The 24,390-nt window shown below is 38.4% G+C and overlaps 1 protein-coding gene across 6 annotated transcripts in view; it reads left to right on the top strand.

Annotated features, from left to right (window-relative positions):
* Positions 1 to 24,390, top strand: part of L3MBTL3 (l(3)mbt-like 3 (Drosophila)) — a 114,455-nt gene that overhangs the window by 78,718 nt on the left and 11,347 nt on the right. For all 6 annotated transcript variants that reach the window (XM_008570363.1, XM_008570365.1, XM_008570364.1 and 3 more), the window contains 2 exons: positions 8,422 to 8,571; positions 20,409 to 20,488. In XM_008570363.1, the coding sequence (XP_008568585.1) occupies positions 8,422 to 8,571; positions 20,409 to 20,488 (230 nt within the window). The remainder of the gene's footprint in view (positions 1 to 8,421; positions 8,572 to 20,408; positions 20,489 to 24,390) is intronic.

Below are 24,390 nucleotides of genomic sequence, written 5' to 3'. Positions count from 1 at the left end.
TAAATCTTCCTGGGAGAAAATGAATTCATGATTTAAAATAGATTTATTGTAGCTATTTGGCTTTTCCTGGCAACTTGCCTAGTTTTACATATACTTAGCTTCTGAAATAGTTATCTTGAGTTGACCATTAATAATGAGAAGAGAGAAAAGGCCCTGTTGAAATAATTTGATAGATCATTATATGATGGGGCGACTTGACAATTTGAACAATGAGAGATGAGATTATTGTAGATTAGCAGCAAAGATCACAAAAAAGCACAATACAAATAGTTAAATGTGAGAATACATTGGTCAGAAGAGAGTTTTTCAATATTTTTCTCTTACCCCTAAGGAACTTATAGAAGAAACCAATTTATACATTTAAAATATGATGTATTGTTTAGGTGATTTGGGGGTCTTTGTAGACATTTAAAAATATTACTGGAATAATAAGAAATTCCTGTGATTTAACTGGGACTTTTAAGGGACAAAAGCATCACCTCTTTAGGTATATTTTAAAATAGTTTATTAGTATAATGTTCTAACTGCATGTTAATTGGATTGCTCACTAAGAAAAATGATTCTTTGTTTATATCTAGTTTGTACAGTTTATGAATCTAGGTCTTTAAGAATTTTGAAGATTGTGCTACCTGTTTCTCTAAGAGTTAATAGAAATTGCAAAGTTGGTGTAATTATTTTTATCTGGATAGTTTCTTATGTCTTTCATCTCTGCAACCTGAAATCACTCTTATCTTCCTTTTGCAGCACCCTTCCCTAGTTTTCTCTGAGGTTCCATATGTTCCAGAGTAAAAAGTCTGAACATAGGCCGATGATTCCATTTGCAAATGTCCATTTAAAAATCCTTTTTGTTGCCTGTATGATTAATTTAAACTGAGTTTAAAATACTACATCTTAGAAGTTATTAAATATTGCCTAGGGAAGTCAGCTGGATTATTTTTCAGACATCGTATAACTAAATGCCAGAAATAGTTTACACGCATGCTAAAGTTTCCATTATCTATTCAGAAATTCTTTTATTCAGTCAATATTTTTGAGCAACAGTTCTTTCAGTAAGAACAGCTAACATTTATTGAGCATTTATTTGCTCTGTTAGATATTGCTCTAATTGCTTTGCAAATATTGGATAATCTTCAAAACAACCCTATAATGTAGAAACTTATTTCCCCCAATTTTTTGATGAGGCCACTGTAGCACTGGAGAGGTTTAGTAGCTTGCCTTACTCAACAGCTGGTGAGGAGGGAGCCCAGGACAGCTGGGGTCTGTGCTCTTGACCACTCCCTCTAACTGTCTTGCAAGGCACCACTTCCTGAATCAGTCACAGACCCAACCTTCAAAGGATTCATGAACTAATGGAACTATAAAAGCTATACATAATTTAATTAAAAATATGAGATACAATATAATAACTAATATTGACTCTTTGGCACATGTACCTTTCTACTCTACAATCCCAAGATCTTCACTGAACTAAAGGCAAATTGCTCAATTGTGAAGGAACAGAACAAAGACATTTTTTAAATGGGCCAATACTGACAGCATGTTGTTGGAGTGTAGTTGAAGATTTAAAAGGTTTTGTGGTCTTCAGGGAGGAAAACCCACTTTACAGCAATGTCCACAGTCTCTTTAGGACTGCTTTAGGGTCTGAGTGGAGAGGTTTGCCTTCATAGCACGGTCTGTGGTGACAGACCTGTCCCCTCCATTCATCAGACCTCCTTTCCCCTAGTGTGCAGGTGACCTCTGAGGGCCCCTCAGCTGGACCACTCCCATTTCATCGAGTTTCAATGGTTATCTCTGGGGCATTTCTTCATAGATATGGTGTTGTGCTTATTGAGGGAGAAATTATGGGGACTCATGGAAGATTTTATGGAGAAATGTAAAGAAACTCAGTGTAATTGGAACCATAATACAGAATTACTCATTTTCTTGGAAGGAGAGGCAGACGTCCACCTTGTGGCTTACAAGACAAGCATCAGTAAAGAAGCTGTGTTCATTTCCTGGCCTTATATAGGGCATAACTAGCAGATTTCTGGGCCTTGGGCAGAGTTGTCGGTTGGCTCTGGGTGGAGGGATACGATTCACAGAACTAGTGGGAGATTCCAGCTTCTGCTCAAGTGCTGTCTTCCCTTTTCCTCCGCCTCTGAACTGCGTTTTCTTAGACTCCCTGTCTATACTGTCCTATTTACAATGTGCAAAGCTGTTTTTCTGGCAGGATATTAATTCTTAACAGGCACAGCCTGTTTTCCATTTCATTAGTAGACTTGTGGAATAGCCTGCTGCATCATGGATATTCTATGAAAGGCACATTTCACTGGCACTTATTTTTGTCCTTGCTAAGAATGCTGTGTTTAGAAAAACATAATGAGAGAATTCTCTTTGGATTAATTTACTGAGAAGCCACATAAATCAAAACATGCATTCTTTGCTTAGATAATGAAAGTTGCTCTTTTAGCAAGAATAATCCATTTTATGAATATATAAGCAAAAGACTGTTTTGACTAGCATTTGTTGTTACCTTCTCTGAAGATTACAATAGTTGAATTTGACCTAAGTGTTAAAACAGAACATGTGTCTCAACAATGAAGTTTGAGAATGTGCCATTATTTTTTTTAATGTTGAAATATAAATGATCAGAGAAGGAGTTGGACGTAGATATGGTATTCTCATCTCTAGGGATATTCAGAAGCCAGATTGCTTAATTCTCACTCTCTAGCAAGGGAGCATTAATATTGGCTATGTCACAGTGTTGCACTTTGTGAGTTCATTCATTTGGTCTCCTGAGAGATCAAAGAAGGGAGGAAAACTAAAGTTATATAAAAGTAGATATTCTACACGTCTAATGCCTTCAGAAGTAAATGTTTTATATGAAAGATTTGATCTTGGAGAAATTAAACAAAAAAAGAAAAAACAGTATTTCTGACAACCTATAGAGGTTATTTATGAAGACTATGGATTGTTTTAAAAATAGTAACCCTGGATGCACACCTGCAAGCTGTAACCATCATATTAATTCAGCATCCATCCATCCATCCATTGAACAAATCCTTGTTGAGTACCTGCTTTGTGCCACATACGGGGTTAAGTGAAGGGCTGTGCAGATGAAATGGCTCCCACTTCTAAGGAGACCAGTCTGGTGGAAACAGATTCTCATAAAAGCACAAATGGAGTAATGCTCAGAGAGAAGCATCAGCTTTTTCAGAGAGAAACAGAGTCTGTCCTGGGAAAAGCAGCCTTCTTAGAGGGAGCCAGTGGGGCAAGGATTTGTAAGTATAGCTGTTGTGGAATAATTTGCTAATAGAACAAGCTGCACCCTAATAAAGTCCATACAGGAGAGAACAGTGTAATCCTCAGTGAATCTCTCACCTGCTCTCTGAGGAATTGCACAACAGTAAAGAGTTGTATGCATATATATGCATGCGTGTACCCATGCGAGTACACACACTTGTGGTGAGCCACTCTTTACTAAGGGTTTGTCACTAGAAACTTAGTACATGAAAAACTGGAAATGATTATAAGCCTGATGAGAACTCACTCCTTCCATAGACGTTTAATCAGCACTGGTGAGTTTATAAGTTCATATGCAGTTTTAAAAGTTAATAAGTTTGTATTTATACGTAACAGAAGAAATATTGAACAGAATATGCAACATTACCAATATGATCAAATCATATATCTCTTTGCTCTTTTAAGTGGCAGACACAAGAGTGATCCCAACTCCTTGAAAGCATGATTACCTATGAATTTCACCATAGTTCTTATTTTAAGGGGTAATGGGTGAGATTTTTTTTTATGGAAGTGGATATGATAGTGAAACACTTGGCCTGTGTTTGTAGATTGGCTTGCCTTTCAAGTTATCAGATAAGAATTATTTTACAAATCTCTATGACATTGAGCCAATACTTAGCCTTTCTGTGCCAATGTTCTCATTTGTAAAATAGCACCTGCTTCATAGGAGTGGTGTGATAAATAAAGGAGTTAATTTATATGAAGTTCTTGGAACGGTGCCTGTCACATAGTAAGCATGAAGTACATATTAGCTCTATGCGGTAGACAGGGCAGGCAGCAGCACCTTCCTAGGAGAGGGTGCTCTCGTATTGATTTCATTGTCATGGATTAGGAATAAGGAAATCCTTCAGTACTGCAATCTACTGTTTACCCATATAGTGCAGCATTTAAGAGACAGCCAGGGTTCACAATCTGAGTCTACTGAGAATTTACTGAGCAACACCAACCACGTTCCCTTTTTTCAGCCTCAATTTCTATGTCTGTAGAAGAGTGTTATAAGAGGAACTACTTCTCAGGGTTGTGAGAATTAAATGATGTCATGTAAGTAAAGCATGTAGCCTGGGCAAAGCACTCAACCCTTGGTCATTTTTGTTATCATCCTCATTCTACAAATGAAAAGACAGAGTCCCAGACATGCTACTCCTCACTGAGTGGAGGATAGAACAGCAGAGCAAGTTTAAACGAAGACCCCCTAACTCCCCTGAGAGCATGGCCTTGCACTCGAGCACACCTTGCACTTTGTAGCATCCCCTCTCTCATCACCTCCCACTGCAGGAACCAGCTGGCTGTCCTCTTTATCCCAGAGTAGGTGTAGGAATGGGAGATGTGGGACCCCTTTTGACGTTTCTCAGGGTTCAAAAGAAGAGAAGGGGTTAACACCAAAACGTTAGCAGCTCAGCATGGGGTTCTCCTGGTAGATTGTCTTTACTTACTCATTAGGAAGTGGCTGCTTTGGGAACTGTGATTATCTTTCCTCCTTTAGGTTGAGAGTTTGAAATGTTTCTCTGGCCCTGGCAGTCTCTTTCCTAAGAAAAAAGAGATAAAATAGACAGTAAGTCTCATTGTGGCCAGCAGCCTTGCCTGTCTCTGAGCTTTCCAAGTTAACATATGGTAATCTAGAGAGATATTCCTCCTTCATTTTATTCAACAAGTGGGGGAAGGTGCTGCCCTCCTAGAATACAAATTGTCTAAAGTGTAGTTGTACCTCTAGTGTCTAGTTGGGGACCCTGCCCATCGGAGAGTCCTGTAAGTCTTCCCAGTGTTGAGGTGGATGAGATTAGGAACAGGACCTGTCCACTTCCATCGTAATCAATAAAATTCCAAGGTACGTGTAAATACAGTTATTCAGTTATTGTAAAGCCAGGTGTTTAATGATGAGTAAAACATAACAATGGTTGTCATGTTCTAGGAATACCCTTTGTCAAAAGAAACCCAGAAACTGTCTTTGGATTTTTTTTTTTGCTGTCCCAAAATTCAAGTAGATAAATTTGCAATAAAAATACACAATGTGAGGAACAAAGGGTAGAGTGGAGTCAAAGATGAGTAAGAGCTGAGGCCAGGTTAATATATTTCCTTTGTCAAAAATAGAATCAGGAGCAGCAGGAGGAGCTAGGTGTGTTTTTTAGTTTGGGGGGTGAGGGGTAATATTCATTAACAATGATAAATTTGGTTTTAAATGTGCTTATTATGAGGTGACCCTAGGACATCCGAGTAGAAACACTTAGCAGACTTTTGTTTTTCACCTGAGATCAAGGTCAGTGTCAGGCAGGGTCCCACATCCCTTACTGGAATGGGGCCTCTTCCTTTCTCAGGCCTTTGGCAGAAGACCCAGCATGCCCAGTGACATGCTGCTGCCTGTGCTTTCTTGAGGGTGATGTGAAGGCGGGTCAGACTTTGTTTCTGCAGCTTCCATGGGACTGAGGAACAGGTCAGGCCTGTAGGTGACCAAGGGCCTGAGAGCAGCACACGGGCCGTCTCCCCGCAGCCTCTCCTGAGTGGCTGTTCCTGAGGGGTGCTCATGGGACCCTGTGCCCTGCCCAGGCCTGACTCCCCAGCCTTCCTGTTGAGCTGTCAGCTGCCCTTTCAGTAAGTTCATTTCTGCTCAAGTTAGGCAGAATTGGTTTTGGCCCCTTGTCTCCATGAACTCTGCTTAGTACCATATCCCATAAAGGATCCCGTGAAGCATTCAAAGGGCTGGTGTTCAAAAGAGACATCTTGGTTAGAGATGGATTTTCCTTCACATTGTTACTGTATGAATAAAAAGAGATCACATAGGATGCCTGTTCTCAGTGTGATGAATAAAATAGGGGGCTCATTTTGCTACTTCATCGCTATGGGACCCTGGACAAGCAACAGCTCTACTTGTATGTCTAATAAGCATTCCACAAATCCTGATATTGCCCCAAATCTGCTTCTCCCTTGTCATTCTTGTCTCAAAAAAAACCCCATAGCATCTGTAACCACTCAGTTCTTCAAGCTGAAAACACAACAGCCATTCCTCAACCCTTCCTTTATATCGTCCCCCATCTCCCATTGTCCACAGGACCTCCTGGGATCACAGAAGGGACCATGACTGTCCTCTCTACTTACCCTTACAACCACACACATCCAAGTCACCATTATATCTTTACTCTTTTTTTTTTTTTTTCCTTTTTGTCTTTTTTTGTGACCGGAAACGGATAGCAACCCTCAGTGTCGCGCCCGTACCGGACCGGACCGGCAACGGGATTGCAACCCTTGGTGTTGCGCCCGCACCTCGCTCAGCCAGTGAGTGGCCGGTCTGTATGTGGGATCCGAACCCTCGGTGGGAGCGCTGCCGCGCTCCCAAGCGGCGCACAGTAGCAGTGCGCCACCGGGCCGGCCTATCTTTACTCTTAAATAACTTTTCTTTATCTGATTCTTTCCCCTCAAAATTTTCTCTCCACAGAGCATCCCAAGTGATCTTTTTAAATGATAAATCAAACCCTATCATTCCCTTATTTGAAGATCCTCCAGGGGCTTCAAATCCAGCCTAAACAAAAAATACACACTCCTGAGGTGGCCTCCCGGGCCACACCTGTTTTTCCTACTGCAGCCCGCTCCTCTGGCTCATGCACTCCGGCAACCTCGCCTGCCTGTCCCTTGGACGTGCGGGCTGCATTGTTCGCGCTGCTCCTCCCGTTTCCTCGAATGCTCTTCCCCTAAGTGTTGACTGAGCGGTCTCCTTCCTGACTTCAGCTCACCTCAACTGCTCCTTGTCAAGGAGGCCTGCCCTTACCTGCCCGTCATAGCACCCTCAGACCCTCTCTTATGTCCCACTGTCTTTTATATGTAGAGCACTTTGCACAGTGCTTGATATATAGTAAGTGCTTCCTAAGTGTTACTGGTTATTGTTTTTGTTATTGTTGGGTTAATATTATGTTAATTTATTTTAACACATGATCAGGTGTTATTTACTTTCTTCTCTTGCTTAGATACCAGTGTAGAGTAGCATGAAGTTAAAGAAAATAAGGGTTGCATTTTTGCTTATGAGATAACTGTGATAAATTTTATAAGCCCCCATTAGAATCACCTGGGGGCATGTTCAAACTGTTTCCTCCTCCCAATAGGGTGTATCAGATTCTGTTGGTGGAGGGTAGGTATGCACTATTTAAAATTTTTCCCTATGTGATTATCAACATTCTCACTGTCACCTAAACTGAAGAAAAAAATACGAGACACAAATATAATTTACCTAAGGCATAAACCATTTCTAGATTTAAGAAGGCTTCTTAAAAACAGAGGGGAAAGCTAGGCAGTTAGTTGGAGAGGCCAGTGTATATTGGGGGCCTAAGATGCAGAGGTTGCCCAGACTGAACGCTGAGGCCCAGGAACAGGAGTGTAGAAACTAGTGCTGAGTTAACAATTGGTGACCTCGATTTTCTTTGCTTGAATAACCAGAATGATCCCCAAATGAGACCTGAGACACCAACAAGTAGGCCCAGGTGGAAGAGAAATGAGCTAGATAGGTCACTGTCCAAGTTGGCCTCTGGTCCCTTATTATATTAGGGACAGGGTTAGCTGCAGATAGATAGGTGTATTTCCTAGGACATCAGGTGTAGGTCCAGACCTGGAGACAGGATTGTTCTGGGGAGAACAAATGTCCTTCCTTTGGAGGGCAATACCTGTTACAAAGGAAATTAAATAGCATGTGACTGCCCTGGGCCTGGAGGATCCCTTTAGGAAGCAGATCTGCTCCATTGATCAATCAATCTCTCTCTCCCACCTCTATCATCACCCTTCCTATGATGTCCTAAGCATTTCTTTCTTGGGGCCGATTGATCTCTGAGATATGCACTGGCCCTGCCCTTGGACAATACAGAGGGAATCTTTCAGTGACCGTTGCTCAGTTCCAAAGATTGCAGCAGATTGCTTCTTAAAATCTAATGCAAACGCATGTATTCCTTTCAGAATATACTTAAATTATGTTTTAAAGGTAAAATATTTCATATTTCACAGTATATGTTTAATCATACACATACAGATATAGTATTTAAATATATATTTATATAACATTCATTTAAATTTCAGAATTTTATATTGTGTAGGCTGGCATTTTAATTGGAAGGAGTAAGTCTGTTATAATGGAAATATTCTATTCTTTTTCTTTTAATCTATTAGTGCTGCCAACTGTCCCTATGCAGAAATCAATTTAAATAAAGACCGCATTTTCCCAGATCGCTTAAGTGGTGAGATGCCTCCAGCCAGTCCATCATTTCCAAGAAATAAAAGGACAGACACAAATGAAAGCTCTTCATCTCCTGAAATCAGGTAATTAAAGTGAAAATATTAGCATTGTTTAGAAGAACTCTGATTGAAAGAGGTTTTTTATCTTAGATATTTTGTGTTCTGTGGCAATGTTTTCTTGTAGGTTTTTGAAAATGCACCTGATTTAATGTGAAGTGATGGTAGGGATCAGTACTTGGACTTAAAAAAAATAGAGGGTTTTTAAAAGCATGTTCAAATCAGGCAGGATTTCCTTTTACTTGTTCATCTTTTATATGAACTTGTGTGATATTAGAGGTTTGGAAATTCCAGTCATTTTACTGAACACCAGTTCATGTTTCTGCATGAACTGACCAATACTTATATGGAGCCAACCTTTATAAAAAAGGTGGTGAGCCAGCCTGTGGCTCACTCAGGAGAGTGTGGTGCTGATAACACCAAGGCCATGGGTTTGGATCCCTATATAGAGATGGTCAGTTGGCTTACTTGGGAGAGCATGGTGCTGACAACACCAAGTCAAGGGTTAAGATCCCCTTACTGGTCATCTTTTAAAAAAAAAAAAAAAAGGTGGCATACTCCTTGTGAAGAACGGGTATTATTTCTTTTTTGTGTTCATTATATGCCGAGTACTTACATATACATTATTTTATTCTTAATATGTCAATCACATTATAAACACATTTAGTTTTGATTTCACATGTAGAGTTGAGTTGGAATGATGTAACTGCAGTGGATTATTAAGTAAAGAACTGAGTTTGATATATCTTTAAGTAAGTGTTCCATTCCCTTTTATTAGCTGAGGATACTATGAAAAGAAAGAGCAGGTCAGTAGAAAGATGCTCCTTAATGCTTAGGTTTGAGTGGTTTCTTTTATGAAATACTTTGAAACCTAAGGCAGCATAGTTCTTTATTTAATATTTTATAATTGCCATTATTCTGGATGAACCAGGTGGACATTTGAGTTAATAAATATGATTCTAAATAAATTTACACAATGTTATTGGAGTAATGGCATTTAAAATAAAGTGTCATTATCCTTATAGAAAAGCAGTTTTGCCCTACATATGGGATAGGGGGCAACTACAGCTTCTTCAATTATTAACACTGATGATTTTTTTTAATCTTTAAAACCATGACTAATATAACATAAATTCATTTACCAAATCCCAGCACCCTAAAATGAAAAAATTTAAGACAAATAAAAGTTACAAGTTCACACAGTAATAATTACATATACAGTGTTTATTGATTCAGAAGGTGGTAAGGATAACTATAGTGTAGATTTCAAAAGTCGAGATATTGTTTAAAATATCAACAGAATGCTCAGAAGGGCTGGCAGTTGCCTCTCGTAGACTTCTCAGTAACTCTCTGGGCACCTGGGATGGATACCTAGAGCCAGAGTCTCCTTATAACAGAAAGGTGGCTGGTTCGGATGACTTCTTGGGCTCCTTTTTAACTCTAAATCCATGAGTCACTTTTATAGTGGGTCTAACCAGTGTTCTGTCCTGGCTCCTCATATCATCATCCGTGATTAAGGGGACGATCTCAGACACTTTAAGTTTTCTATAATGACCCTTTGTACATGTTTCATACCTAAATGTTTTTTAAATTACATATATTTTCATATACTATCTTTTCAGTTAATTCTGATTTGCCCATACTTTTACTTTTTTTCACTTTTTTGTAGGTTTTCTGCTAAAATGAGTGGGCTTGAAAGTACCCATCCTCTCTCTAGGCTTTCAGCCAAAGCCTTTACTCACTGAGACCCCGAATTGACTATCAATTAGGATTGTCAACTGCGGTGTCTGCAATAAAGTGAAATGGGTGCTTCTCCTACATATCACTATATGTATGCAAAACAGTACTGTAGTTTGTTAGTTGAGCCTCCCCTGCTACCTGTTCTCCTTTTTCTTACCCTGGGAGTCTAGCAGGAAATGAAAAAGTTTGAAGTAGCCCATGAGCTAGTGATCTGCTGAAATGTCTCCACTCAGAAGGTGTTGGTGGTGGAAGATTTGGTTACTATTGAGGTATAGAACTCAGGGTCTTAGAACTCTTCTCCCATTTCCTCTCCATTCTGAAAGTGCCCCATCTTGTATCATGACTCCCATTTTCCCAAGAGATCAAAGAGGCTTTCTACCTTCTCATTGGTCTCTTCTTATAAACCTTAGCTTTGAGCATAACCCAAGGCTGGAAATGATGTCTTTAAGGGGTAAACAGATCTTCCTCCGCTCTTTTCCTAGTGGTTTTCCTTTTTTTTTTTTTTTTTTTTTCAGGAAAACACTGAGCATGATACATAACTAGTAATATTATGTTTTGAATTGTATGTATGTGTGTTTTGATAATTTCAAAGTGTCTCATTTGATTATCATGAAAATAGAGGTGTCACTGTCTAACTTGTGAGGAGGATACTGACAGCAGCAGCAGCTACCTGCCTCTGGCCTGAGATCAGCCGGGAGTGACCAGCCAGGAGTAGTGGTAGAACTCAAGTTGTAATAGTTGAAATAGGTAGGAAGTAGTTAATAGGCACAAAATACAAAAGAGCTTCAACTTAGACTTTCCAGCTATTTACATAGACTTCTGCATTCCTTCTTATTTCTTTCTACATAACCAAGAAGCAATAATTCATCTCCACCTGGGGTAAATCCACAGTGTACCAAAGGTTGAAGAATAAAAAGATTACAAGAATTCTGAGCTTTCTGCTTAATTTAAAAGAATTTAATCTTTTAAAACCTGGAGGTTTTATTCATTAAAACTTTTATAATTCCTGGCAGAAAAGTAAAACTAAACAATATAAATTATTACCGATATATTCAAAAAACATTTAATAAGCATTTTCTGAGGTGCTCTACTAGCTATTATATGAGCATGGATATTGTTTCTTCTAGATATTTTTCTCAAATGTTATTTTCCTGAGTAAATGCTGTCATCGATATAAACCTTTGTCTGTTTAGTACTGTCCTAGTTATAGTTTAAGATACATAAACCAAGAATGCTAAAACTTTGTATGCAGAAAGTTGATGCAACTAAGTTTTCTTAGGTTTTTTTCCTCCATCCAACTTTAACATTTTGCTTTATGCAATCCTTCTCCAAGCATGGCCATCTAATTTCTTAACGTAGCTCTTAAGATTAGTTATTTCTCTGCTGTTGCCCAAAGGAGCTAATGAATAAGTAGGTTAGGCTCAGCACTGCAAGAGCAACTTTAGTGTTTTCTTTTCCTCCATGAAGGAGCAGCACAACGTCGTGATTAGGACCATGGGACTCTGCTTGGATTTAAATCTTGGCCTCTCTACTTGCTATGTATGTGACCTTGGATGAATTATTCGGCTTTGCTTTGAATCTCATAGTTTATGAAGATTGTATGAGATAAAAAGTGTAAATATAAAGCTCTTAGAATAGTGACTAATAAGTAATAAACCTTCAATAAATGTTAGTTTTTATTAATATTGTTGAAAGAGAAATACTCATAGGTTACTTATTTGTTTCATAAATTTTTATTCCCTAGAAGCAGAAGACTAGCTGGCTCATTTCTTTGATTTTCCTGGGTTCAAGTCTGAATAGATTGTCTAAACAAGATGATTTTTATAACATCAAATTACTTTGTCTTCTCTTCCCATAATCATTGTTCACCTGGATGTAATTTGTTACCCAGATTTTAATGCATTTTCTTTGCATCATTCTTAATAGTTTACTGAGATTTGTTTGCCAGACTTTACTGGGTTTTGTACTTGGGCACACAAGAGACAATTTGCACCTCCTGTAGCAAATCCTGAGATAAGGATTTGGTAGCATGTGATTTGCTTGGGAGGTGAGGAAAACATCCATAGGGGAGGGTGGAAGTGAAACAGGGAAGGGAAGGAAGCTCGAAAAAGCTTAGTTGTCACACTGGTTTCCACCAAGGACAGCAGGAACACTAACCTGCTGGGCAGACACTGGGAGTCTGTGTAAACTACTCATCTCAGAGTTAGCCCACCATAGGGATCATAGGGCTGAGGGAGCTGAACTCCTTAAACGCTGATTCCCTTCGAGCACACAGTGAAGCTGTCACGTTAACTCCTCAGCACATCTGCCCTGCTGCACAGCAGGCAAAGCAGCCAGAGCCCAGGGAGGTCCTGCTGGAAGAACTGCTGGTGAGACAGGTAGACATCAGATCAGCGTGTGCTGAAGTGGTGGTGGGTGGCCGGCAGACATGCGTGGGTGCTGACAGCGGCTGCTTCACTATCCCATTACCCATTCCAAATGCCAGACAGTCCCCAGAATGAGTGATGTGCTGGCTTTGCTTTTGATCCAGGAGCTGATATTATAGGGCTAAAATAAATTAGCAATGCGAGGAACATGTTTGTCCTTTTCATACCATAACATGTTTTTTAAGGGCTGCCTCCTTTGGATAGGCCCAAGGGTGACTAATGTTCTATAGCAATAGTTCCCAAACTTGGTTTTGCATCACATCCCCTAGGTCCTCTTTAAAATTCAGACTTGAGGTCCTGTCCGAGCCCACCAGAATCTTCCAGGCTAGAGCCTTAGAGTCAGCATTTAAAAAATTCATTTGAGAGAACGTTTCCTTGTTTAAACCTTCTAATGACTTCCCATTACTATTAGAATTAAGACCCTAATTCTTAACATGGCCTACAGTGTCCTGTGTCATCTAGCCCCTGCCTAAGTTTTCATGTTTATCTCTGCCAGGCTCTTTCTTTTCAACTTAATGCTTCAGCCACCGTAGTCCTCAAACATCTAATCCTCCAGACAGTGGACAGGAACCAAGTTCCTTAGTATATGCTTTCACGTCACACGCTTGATGTTTTTGTATAAATACTTCTTCATAGTCTGTATACTTTGCTTAATAATGAGCTCTATAAAGGTAAGAGGCTGTGTCCTGTCTTATTCTCTGAGTTACACTCAGCACTGAGCATACCACCTTGCTTGTGGTAAAGGATGCAGGGATGACCTTGAATCAGCTGTCAGTTGTCAGAGGAGACATACTAGTCATACGGCCTATGAGGCAGTAGCTGTCTAACCTTCTTTTTTGTCAGTTAAAACTGCTACATTTTCAACTCAGATTGCCACCCTGGATATCTGAGAGATTATTAATTAGTGAAATAAGTTCCCCACATACATACCTGCACTCTTTTATTACTTCAGGTTGTGTTTCCTAAACTGTTTCACTTCCTGGCCTACGTGGGAAACAATACCACAGAAGTGAGAACATTTACATGGCACATCAAGGGAATGGAAGAGGCTGCCTCCTGGTGACCAGAGATGGGCACGGAGGGCGGTGGGGATCAATATCCCAGAGCACATGTACCCTAAGATTCAGGGCATGCTTGCTGGAGAGCTCTGCCCTATGCCAGGGTGGCCCCACCTTGAATCCTTTTGCAGGTGTGCTGAATGCTTGCATCTGTTTTCCTGCAGAGACTTGTTAAGTGGGTATGAGGAATTCCCAGTGGCTATCTAGGTAGAAATATGAGTTATCTGTTCATTCAGTGGCAGCATGAGGAGTGTCCGTGTTTGCTCAGTGCTTTCTTCTCTGGACAGCAGCAGCTCCTCTCTGTCCTCACAGCTCCTGGCAGCAAGATGGCGAGGCAGGGGCTCTCCCAGGGAGTGGAGTAGGCTTTTCTGGGTACTGGTAATTTTAAGTGTCTGTATGTCTACATCTGAGTAAAAGGATATGTGTATTTCTCTATATGTCTTAATAAAACTGTCTCAAGCTTGGATTTACATCAGAATTATCTAGATGTCTCTTTAAAATGTGGCTTTGAGGCACCACTTCCACAGATACTGATTCCAGAAGTGGAAGGTGTATCAAGGAATCTTCATTTTTAACAAGTACTCCTAGGGGACAGATGCATATGATCTGTAAACCAGACTTCGGGAATCACTAGTGAATGTAAACATCCTGCTCTGAAGTAATAATTCACCATGTGTTATCAGTGGGGAGACATCAGACATCCATCCCACATAGTCTTATTCTCATGAAATCTGTCCTACAGCTGCTTGTAATTGTGTTCTTAGGTGCTATCTCTATTAAAAATCACTTAATGTTTTAAGCTCCCATGTTACTTAAATCTGCTTTGACACAACCACAGAAACACAATAAAGCATCTTTAAAATGCCTGCCAAATGCTTGTATTACCTTGCAAGGCAAATGCCCACTGCTAAACTAATCTAATGAAAAAATTCAGTCTGTTCAGTTCATTATAGGCCATTAAAAATGACTTCTCAAGTTGTAAGACCAGTGTTTCCGCTATGAGAGTTACATAGAGCAGTTTCAGGAATTGCAGCCATCGATCTGATTTATGTTTTTAGCATGGATCCAATTTTGCCAGACACACCAAATGCCAGTCTGTACCCTATTAAACAGATGGGCAAACAAGCTAACATAAAATGTGAAACTATACGCATATATAAATCTATTTACTTTGCAAAATGATCACATCAAGTAGAATAAAATTAAATTAGAGCCAAAAGTTCTAAAAGATTACAGAAGTTAATCAGTAATCTTCAGAAATTTGGTTTTGCCTCCTAAGATTTTCTGGATCTCAGGGCTTGGTGTTGAAGATTGGAGAAAGTCATTTCAATGACTAGGCCTTCCCCAGCTGTTGTAAAGCTTCTTCTCTCTTCTTGTTGGTGGGCTTCTAGGTATGAATTAGGAGCTATGGAAGCTTTCAAATATTCCAGATCTTGGGAATCTTAGTCAAATCTGTGGGTTCAGTTGTGTGAACTAGAGAAGAGCTCAATTTTAGTTAAAACACTCACAGTTCTGATGCCAACTGCTTTGACACCTGGCAACCATTCAAAGTGTAAGGAAAAGATGACTATGTTACTGTTTTTTTCCTGTGATGTTGTTGGGATGATATCGTAACAGGATCTTATTTTATCTCCTTAAGTATCACCAATTCCTGACTCAGGAGGCTCTTTAGGTAGAGTAGAAAGGCAGTGACATCTGTTCTCTTTTCTACAATAACAGCAACAAAAGTAATGCAGGATACATCATCTTTATTTCCCAAATCTCACCTTATTGGTTAGGGCTTTTTATTTCTTGAGAGGATTGATTAATTAATTGCTGAATGAATTTTTCTGGAGGGTTTTTCCTTGGTCTCTTGATCACATCCACTGTATTAACTCATTGTATTCCTTTTATTATATTCTTTTACTAGCATAGGTTCCTTATGCCAAATTATAGTTTAATAGGCTGATTAGTCAAAATGTTTTTAGTCATTAGAAAAATAGTAAACCATGTTTACTTCTCTTGGGCCATATTTATGAAAACACAATTAAGTAAAACTATTGCTACTGTATCATCTCAAAAGGAATTTAATTTTTAAAACTCTTTATTCAAATGTTAACCATAGACATAAAAGTTTTAGTCCCTCTGGTTTTATTTGCCATCTTTTCTGAATCCCTTTGAAGGTGGTGACCTTTTTGTCTTGAAGCTGTTCAAGTACAGCCTCCTCTACATTTGCAGGAGGCATTTTGGAGGCAGTTCAAATATTCTTTTAAAGTTCCTGTAAAGTGTAACCCCTGAGATTCTCGTTCTCTGATCTTTTACCTGTAAGTGACAACCCAGAAATTAAAAAAAAAAAAAAAAAAAAAAAAAATGCTGGAGGCATGCAAAGAGACATTCTGTTGACACTCAAAACAGAGAAACCTACGTTTTTTTACAGCTTTCCCTAGCATTCACTGTGTCATCACTTGTTACTTGGGGATACAGGTCCTTTTCAGCCCTGATGAGGACCCTGTGAGACTAGAATAAGCTATTTTGGGAAGAGAATGGTGGGGTTATTTTAAGCCAAGCCATACTAAAGAATGGACCTTTTGCACTTGAGCTATGGTGAGATAACCATGTACCTGATGTTGGGCTGACCATAGCTTTTAAGTCCCAGCCTCCCAACCTGTATGGTGCATATTTCTACCCACATTTCGTATCCTACTGCCTCATTTCATACTAGATATAGAGAGGTGGCTGAAATCAATAAATCTCTCAATTGAGGCAAAATAATTTATTGTTTCGTATTTTTTTCAATATTGTTTTTAATACACTGGTGCTGGTCGAAACATAATTGGTTAGGGATTATTTTTAAATGAAAGGTAAACAAGCTTGAAGAAATACAGCCATATGCATTCAAATGCTATCCTGTTACTATGCGTTTACTCTTCTAATGTTGATTTCACTAATATTTACCACAAAGCATAATTAGAGTAATACAGTAAGGCATCTAAAACATGGCACATAATTATAGAGAAAAAGAGAATGTTGACTCATAAAGAATACGTTTTTCCATGTGAGTGGATGCACTGTCTTAATTAAAAGCCAAAAGAGTGTTCTTAGTAAGATATTGCTATGATTGTATTTTAGTTCAAGCTAAAGAAATGTTGAAATGATTCTTGAAAATTCTAAAATCCCTGGAGAAATTGCTGTATTCCATGCACTTTTCTGCATGCTTTAACCTATATTAGCTCATTTAATCCTCATAATGCCTTATGTGACATACATGCTATTATTATATCCCGTTACATCCCACTCTACCAGCGTAGAGGTTCCAGGCCACACAGCTGGTCAGTAGAAGACCTGGATTATAACCCAGGCAGTCTGGCTGCAGTCTGTGCTTGGACCCATTGCTCTAAAAGCTGTTCTAATACTTGAAGAAAACAACTTACTTAAAGTAAATAGATATCAATAGATAATTTTGTCCTAAAATATAAGTAATTTGTAAATAGTAATAGCTACTATGTCTCAGGCTCTGCCTCTGTGCTAAGCACTAAAGTACATTGTTCTTTTCAGTTCTCAGTATGCCCTGTGAAGTAAAGTATTTATTAAGCTTGTTTTACAGATAGTGCAGTTGAGAATTAGGAAAGTTAAGCAACTTGCTGATGTTCATGTAAAACTATTAAGCAGTAGATCTGAAATTTGAACCAGGTCTGTTCACTTCCAAAGACCGTACGTGTACCCACTCTTCCTGGGCTGCTTCCTCTGCGTTAGGATTTGCATACCCTTGCCTAAACAGCTCCTTCCCTCTTCCTAAATGAAATAAATGTTGATCAAGGAGAGCAGATCAAGAAGTTTTTATGTTGAGCAACATTGTAATAAAATATTTCTGATTGTCGTTTTAAAAGATCTGTCAAGAAGTATATCTTGTACTGTGTCCCCTCAGAGTGAATTGTAATATTAGCCCAGAGTTGTGACATTCTGATATAATCATATTTTTTTCTGTAATTAAAAGACTGTGTAGCTAGAATAACATTTTGCTTAGGAAGTTGAAATTGTAGTCCAGGATTTCAATTTTTCATAGGGAAATAAATCCATCACGGTATATATTCGACAAGAATTAATGTAATGAAATTCCTAACCATATAGGAGAAAGAAATAATGGTTGCCCAATTGGGAAGACAATTTTTATTTTAAGTAAAATGCAAAGTAAATAAAAATATAGAGTCAGATTCTAAATTTCTGGCCTTATCAATGAAAGACAATTTGAAAATAAGATTATGGTACAAGAAGGCCTGTTCCCTTTAACTTCATATCACAAGGGTACATACTTTATTTTGGAAAAACACAAGTGTAAAAATCAAAGAATAATTGAATCTAATTTTGGATTTTGGTGTCAGGAAGACCAGGCGCTATACTTTCCCTGTGAACTTGGACTTAACTTCTTTACATTTCAGTGGATATAATAATACCACCTTCCTCACCTTCCTCTAAGAAGTATTATGAAATATCGGAAATGTCAACAGCTCAGCCAGTGCTCGGTTCATACTAGGTTAAAGATGTTAACTTTACTTATTAATACTAATGACTCCCACATGTCTGGATGTGCTCGATTAAGATTCTTCTCGCTTCAGTGGTTCTATTCACCCATCTATTTCATAATGCCTGTTGTAATAAATTGTGCAGACTGATCCCCTCTCCCGCCTCCCACTCTCTAGCTAGAGGAAACAGCACATAGAACCACAAGAGGCTTAGCCACTTTCAATTTTGAGGAATTTGCAGATTCAATACATTAATCTGAAATAAAACATTCAATAAACATTTCTTGTGGAGTCCTTCATTTGAATTGTGTTTAGTAAAGATAAATATCCATGTTTATATACTCCCAGGTTTATGTGGATCCAATTTAATGAAATGTCACGAGTTAAAATTGAGAAAGTGAAAACTGAACATGCTTCTATAATGAAGCAACATAAATAATATGAGAGCACATAGCTTTCATTTTGCTTCTCTGGTCGGATGGATTATGGCAGATCTGGGCATGAACAAACTTTTGGGGTCAAAGTTTTTATTTTTCTATCTCTGTTCCCTTCTAGAAAGTGGTGGTCATCTTACATTTGACTCTGGGAAATGCCAGTTTTATAGGCACCCACAAACAACTTTTTTCATTGGCCATAATACTTGGTTAGAATTGGTAGATTCAGGGCCGACCCGGTGGCGCACTGGAAAGTGCGCCGCTTGGGAGCGCGGTGGTGCTCCCACCAAGGGTTCGGATCCCATGTGGTGACCGGTTCCCGCTCACTGGCTGAGTGTGGCGCGGGCGCGACACTGAGGGTTGCGATCCCGTTGCCGGTCCCCGGTACGGGCATGACACCGAGGGTTGCGATCCTGTTACCGGCCAGTAAAAAAGACAAAAAGGAAAAAAAAAAAAAAGAATTGGTGGATTCAAAAAATATTATTTTCAATTTAATATAAAACAAGTTTGGAAGTTTCTGTAAGTAAATTTTGGTATAGTAAGCTGATTTTAACATGTTGTAATTACCAAGTATAACTTCAGCATTGTTATTACAGAAAAAACAAAATTTTCTATCAACACCTCAACTAATGTCCTTTCTCCAATTATCAGTGATATTCTTGTATTTGTTTTTACTATACCTCCCTGCCCCCACTTTATAGGTAGCCATTTAATTGGTTTATCTTGAAAAGAAAATTTTTTTATTGCATAATTACCATGATTTCTTCCCCATTCTCCAATGAACAAGTATTCTTCAGCAGTTGTGACAAGTTGCTTTTAGTATGAACTAGGCCAAGGAGCTCAAGTTCAAATGAAATTTCACCTTTGCTGTTGAAAATTATCTTTCTAAAGATAGTGACTATTAACTTATTGCATTCTTACTATGTTGGTATCATTTTGTTATACTATTATAATTTCAGATGGAGAACTTTTATATTTTGTTGGGATACTTTGTTTCAAATGTATATTCCTTGTTCTTAAAACTTAACAGAAGTATGGTCTGAGTCTTTAAGAAACTCAGGTATACTTGTAAAGGTAACAACACTTGTGAAACAATAGAACATCATAAATACAGAGTATTATAAGGTACTGCAGTGTGTAGGGCAGATATCATATCCTAGGTAGTCAGAGAATATTTCAAAGTGGAGTTTATTTTGAACCCTGAAAATGGAATACATTGGGTTGAAAAAAAAATTTAGCAGCATTTTGTAGTTTTTGGCATACAAGACCTCTACATGTTTTCTTTTTTTTTTTTTTTTTCCTTTTTGTCTTTTTTCGTGACCGGCAACTGATTGCAACCCTCAGTGTCGCTCCCGTACTGGACCGGGACCAGCAACGGGATCGCAACCCTCAGTGTTGCACCCGTACCTCGCTCAGCCAGTGAGTGGCTGGTCTGTATGTGGGATCCGAACCCTCGGCGGGAGCGCCGCCGTGCTCCCAAGCGGCGCACTGTAGCAGTGCGCCACCGGGCCGGCCCTCTACATGTTTTCTTAGATTAATTTTTTTAATTGAAATATAGTCGATTGTACATATCTGTGGGGTACAGAATCGAATATCAATACCTGTGTGCAATATGTGATACTCAAATCGGGATAATTAGTATGCAGTTCTGAGCCATTTTTCTAAATGCTTCTCTTACAAAATATTGAAATGCCTATTTTTCTTCAGAGACCAGCATGCCAATGATGTCAAAGAAGACTTCGAAGAGAGAACAGAAAGTGAAATGAGGACATCACATGAAGCCAGAGGTAACGATAATTGTCTTATGTTATTGGTGGATATTACTATTAATATTCAGCAATCAAAAATCTAACTCAAGGGCCGGCCCGGTGGCGCACTGGATAGTGTGCCGCTTGGGAAGCGCGGCGGCACTCCCGCCCGAGGGTTCGGATCCCACATACAGACCGGTTCCTGCTCACTGGCTGAGCTAGGCGCGGGAGCAGCGCCGAGGGTTGCGATCCCGTTGCCGGTCCCCAGTCCGGTACGGGGGCAACACTGAGGGTTGCGATCCGTTGCCGGACACGGAAAAAGATAAAAGATAAAAAAAAAAAAAAAAAAAATCTAACTCAATACAGCAGTCACTTTTATGTTAAAGATAAACTTCATTTGGTTGGCTTTTTACACATCTAAAGCAATAAAAGTTTATTCAGTATAAATATAATATGTAGTTCATAATGATACAGGTTCATCTGTAGCCTGTATTAATAATCTCTTTGACATGTCAGTACAGTGTTGTACATAAAGTTTGGTAAAACATTCTCTTTTGTCCTTGTCATACATTTTCTTTAGTATTGTTGGTGTCATTTGCTTCATATGTTTAAAACTCAATTCAAAAATGTGTTTTGAGGGCCGGCCCGTGGCTCACTCGGGAGAGTGCGGTGCTGATAACACCAAGGCCCCGGGTTTGGATCCCATATAGGGATGGCCGGTTCGCTCACTGGCTGAGCGTGGTGCTGACAGCACCAAGTCAAGGGTTAAGATCCCCTTACCGGTCATTTTTTTTTAAAAAAACAAAAAACAAAAATGTGTTTTGAAATCCAAATAGAATATGTTCTTAATCTAATACCACAAAATGAAAAGAAAATTACTTGAACAAATGTTTTAAATTGTATTGGAAAAAGTAGTTTGTCTTATATCTTTGTTAAAAGATATAGTGATGGTTTAATTAAGAAGTGATGTCATAATGACTGTTAATCATAATAATAGATTGTATTTATAATTCACATAAAACCATATAATTATTATTTATTTTTATAAGAAAATGCCAGTGTCCAATTATGATTTTAATGATTGTCCCTGGGGGTTTGCTTTTCTTGTGCATTTTTTAAAATTTAGATTATCATCTGAGATTTGAGAATGACACCTAATGACCGTTTTCCTGCAGTGACCTATTCCATACATGATGCTTTAATTTCCATATCTGATTTTCATAAAGCAGTAATTTATGATTAATTTAAAACTTACATTCAGCGCTGTCTTCAACATGTTTTATTGTGTTCAGTATAGCACCATCTACAAATCCTACAGATGGCCAGGGTATGAATCTCTGCTGTGCCACCTACTGGCTATGCGATGATGGGCATGTCATTGAACAACTCTGTGTGTTCTGTTTATTTATCCAGAAGGATGATGATAGTCCAAATCCCTCATAAAGTTGTAATGAGGATTAAGTGCAATAACATTTGTAACTTGCTTAGAGGAGTGCTGTATATTTTAATCAAATACTTGCACGTAGTAAGTGCTTTGCAGGTATTTGATTAAAATGTTTCTGATCATTTAAAAAGGAAGAAAAAATATTTAATAAGAAGATGTTGTTATCAGGTTGCATTGAGTTCTTAGACAAAGACTTCAGCCTTTCTTTGTGAGTGGTAGTTTATGGGAGAGGTTAAGAGCATGGCCTTCATTCAAGTCTCTTCCACCACTTACTAGCTTTTGGCTGGCTCTGGGAAAATTATGTAATCTGTCTGTGCCTCAGTTTCCTCTTGTGTCAAATTGATGTGTTTATAATAGTACCCACATCATTGGATTATCTTGAGGATTAAATGCATCAGTGGCTGAAGTATTCGCTACTAAGAGAAATAGTAGTTGTATGAGAGGTATTGAAAAAGTTAATGGAAAGATTCATGTTATCTTTTAATTCTATTTTTCCATGAACTTTTTAGAGATCCTCATATTGTGGAATAAGCGTCTACTGTATGGAACTATCTGATTATTGAAAGTTCAGATAGATTCATAAAATCTTCTAGGCTCTGAACATTTTGAGGGAGCAATAATTTGATAACATTTTCAGTGTCTTTATTTGCTGAGCCAATTTCGATATTTTTTTTTTGAAAATTATCTACTTAATGGAGATTTTCAAATTTATTAACATATGGTATACATGGCATTTTCTCTTTTTTTGTAATTCTGTGTTCTTTCTAATTTTGTGTATTTTTTTCTGTTTTTCTTGATTTGAATTGCCTGTGGGTTTTTTGTCTGTTTTTTCCAAAGAAACGTTTCTAGGATTCATGTATAATTCTTAATTTTGTGGTGTTCCGAATAATTTATTTTTATTTATTTATTTTTTTACCTGTGAAACCTATTTTTCAATGTGCATATTTTACTTATTGTCTTTTCATTAGTGAAAAGGAGCCTCATAAAGTAAGTTGTTTTGAGAATTGGCCTACAATTTTCTCTGTTACTTTCTCATCTAGTTTTAGCCTCCTAAAATGAGTTTGATAACTTTCTTTCTTTTCACATTTTTTGAAACATTTTGAATAAAACTTTTATAAAATTAATTTTGTCTGGAGTGAAACCATGTTATGAATGTCAGCTTTCATTTAGCATCTTTCTTCACCTTAGATTTCTTTTATCTTTTTGAAATGTTTTTTCCAAAGCTATTTTGTAGGGAAGATGTTTGGATTTTACTTTCTCAACTTAATATGCAGTAGTTTATTGGTTATCTTCACCTGAACCTCAGGGACCTTCAATCCCAATTCAGGTCTTATGGTATCTTAGGACTCGCATTCCTTGGTGACACTGGGGATGTCTCAGATTCCAGTCAGTGGGTGTCCTCCTGCCTCTCAGTTCTTAATAGAGCTATGACTCATTGTCTTTGATTGGGCCCCCTGTAAACAGATGCTGAGAGTGTTGTGTGCAGGAGGTTTGTTGGTGAATATTCTTGGGAATATCATCAATGAAAAAGTGAGAGAAGCAGAATTGAGAAGAATGAGAAGTTGAGCTCTGATGTAGTTACAGTGGAGGCCTTAGTCAATCCAACAAGTTGCTTCCAAGTTATCCCAAATCCAGGCAAGGGAATCAGGCCTCTCCATCTCTGATTGACTAGTCCTAGGATGTTGGCTGGGAGGGGAACACATCCTGGGGCAAGGAAGCTACCTTTGGCTTAGGGTGATTTCTGCAGAGGGAAGTAGCTGAGCCCTCAGCATTCAGCAGGCAAGAAAAAGAATGCCTCAGTTTGAAAGGTGATTTGAATGGCCTCCCACAGTATCCACTATACCCAGCCTGTTGTTGGGTCCTGGACAGAGATCAAATATGCTATAAAGGACATACTAGGGATGGATGGTGGAATCTGAATATGAAATATGGATTTAGATGATAGTATTGTACCAATATTGAACTTCCTGATTTAGATAACTACACCATTGTTATTTAAGAAAATATCCTTTTTCAGGTGTCGGTGATGGGCCATAATAATCATATACATTGTATATTGACAAAATAAAAATTTAACGAAAAAAAAAAAGGCCTCTTGGATAAAAAAAAAAAAAAAAAAAAAAAAATATCCTTTTAGAGGTGAGATTAGATCAGCCCAACTCAGTCCAGTCTTTTGGTTTTGAAAAATGAACCTGGCTCTTAAATTCAGGCTTCTTTCATGATTTTTGCCTAGGAAGTCATGAACCTTCTTAATGGTTTAGATTGAGATCTTACTTAGATATAAAAAGCTTCCTTTCGTTATAGTTTTGATTATTACTTCTCTCCAATCGTCTCTTTCTTAACTGGTAATATCTATTATTCTTGGGTTAGAGCCAAGGGACAATATTCAGAATATTTAACAGCTAGTTTGGCAGCCAACATTACACAGGGCAGTTGAAACAGACAGTGGTCTTAGTGCTGGCGCAGTATCCTGGAGGCTGCCTGCTGTACCAGGAGT

The sequence above is a fragment of the Galeopterus variegatus genome, unplaced genomic scaffold (assembly GCF_000696425.1).
Source record: "Galeopterus variegatus unplaced genomic scaffold, G_variegatus-3.0.2 Scaffold597, whole genome shotgun sequence".
In the NCBI taxonomy this organism is placed as follows: Eukaryota; Metazoa; Chordata; class Mammalia; order Dermoptera; family Cynocephalidae; genus Galeopterus; species Galeopterus variegatus.
The sequence above is the reverse complement of the archived record's forward strand: the minus strand, read 5'-3'. Positions and strand labels throughout refer to the sequence as shown.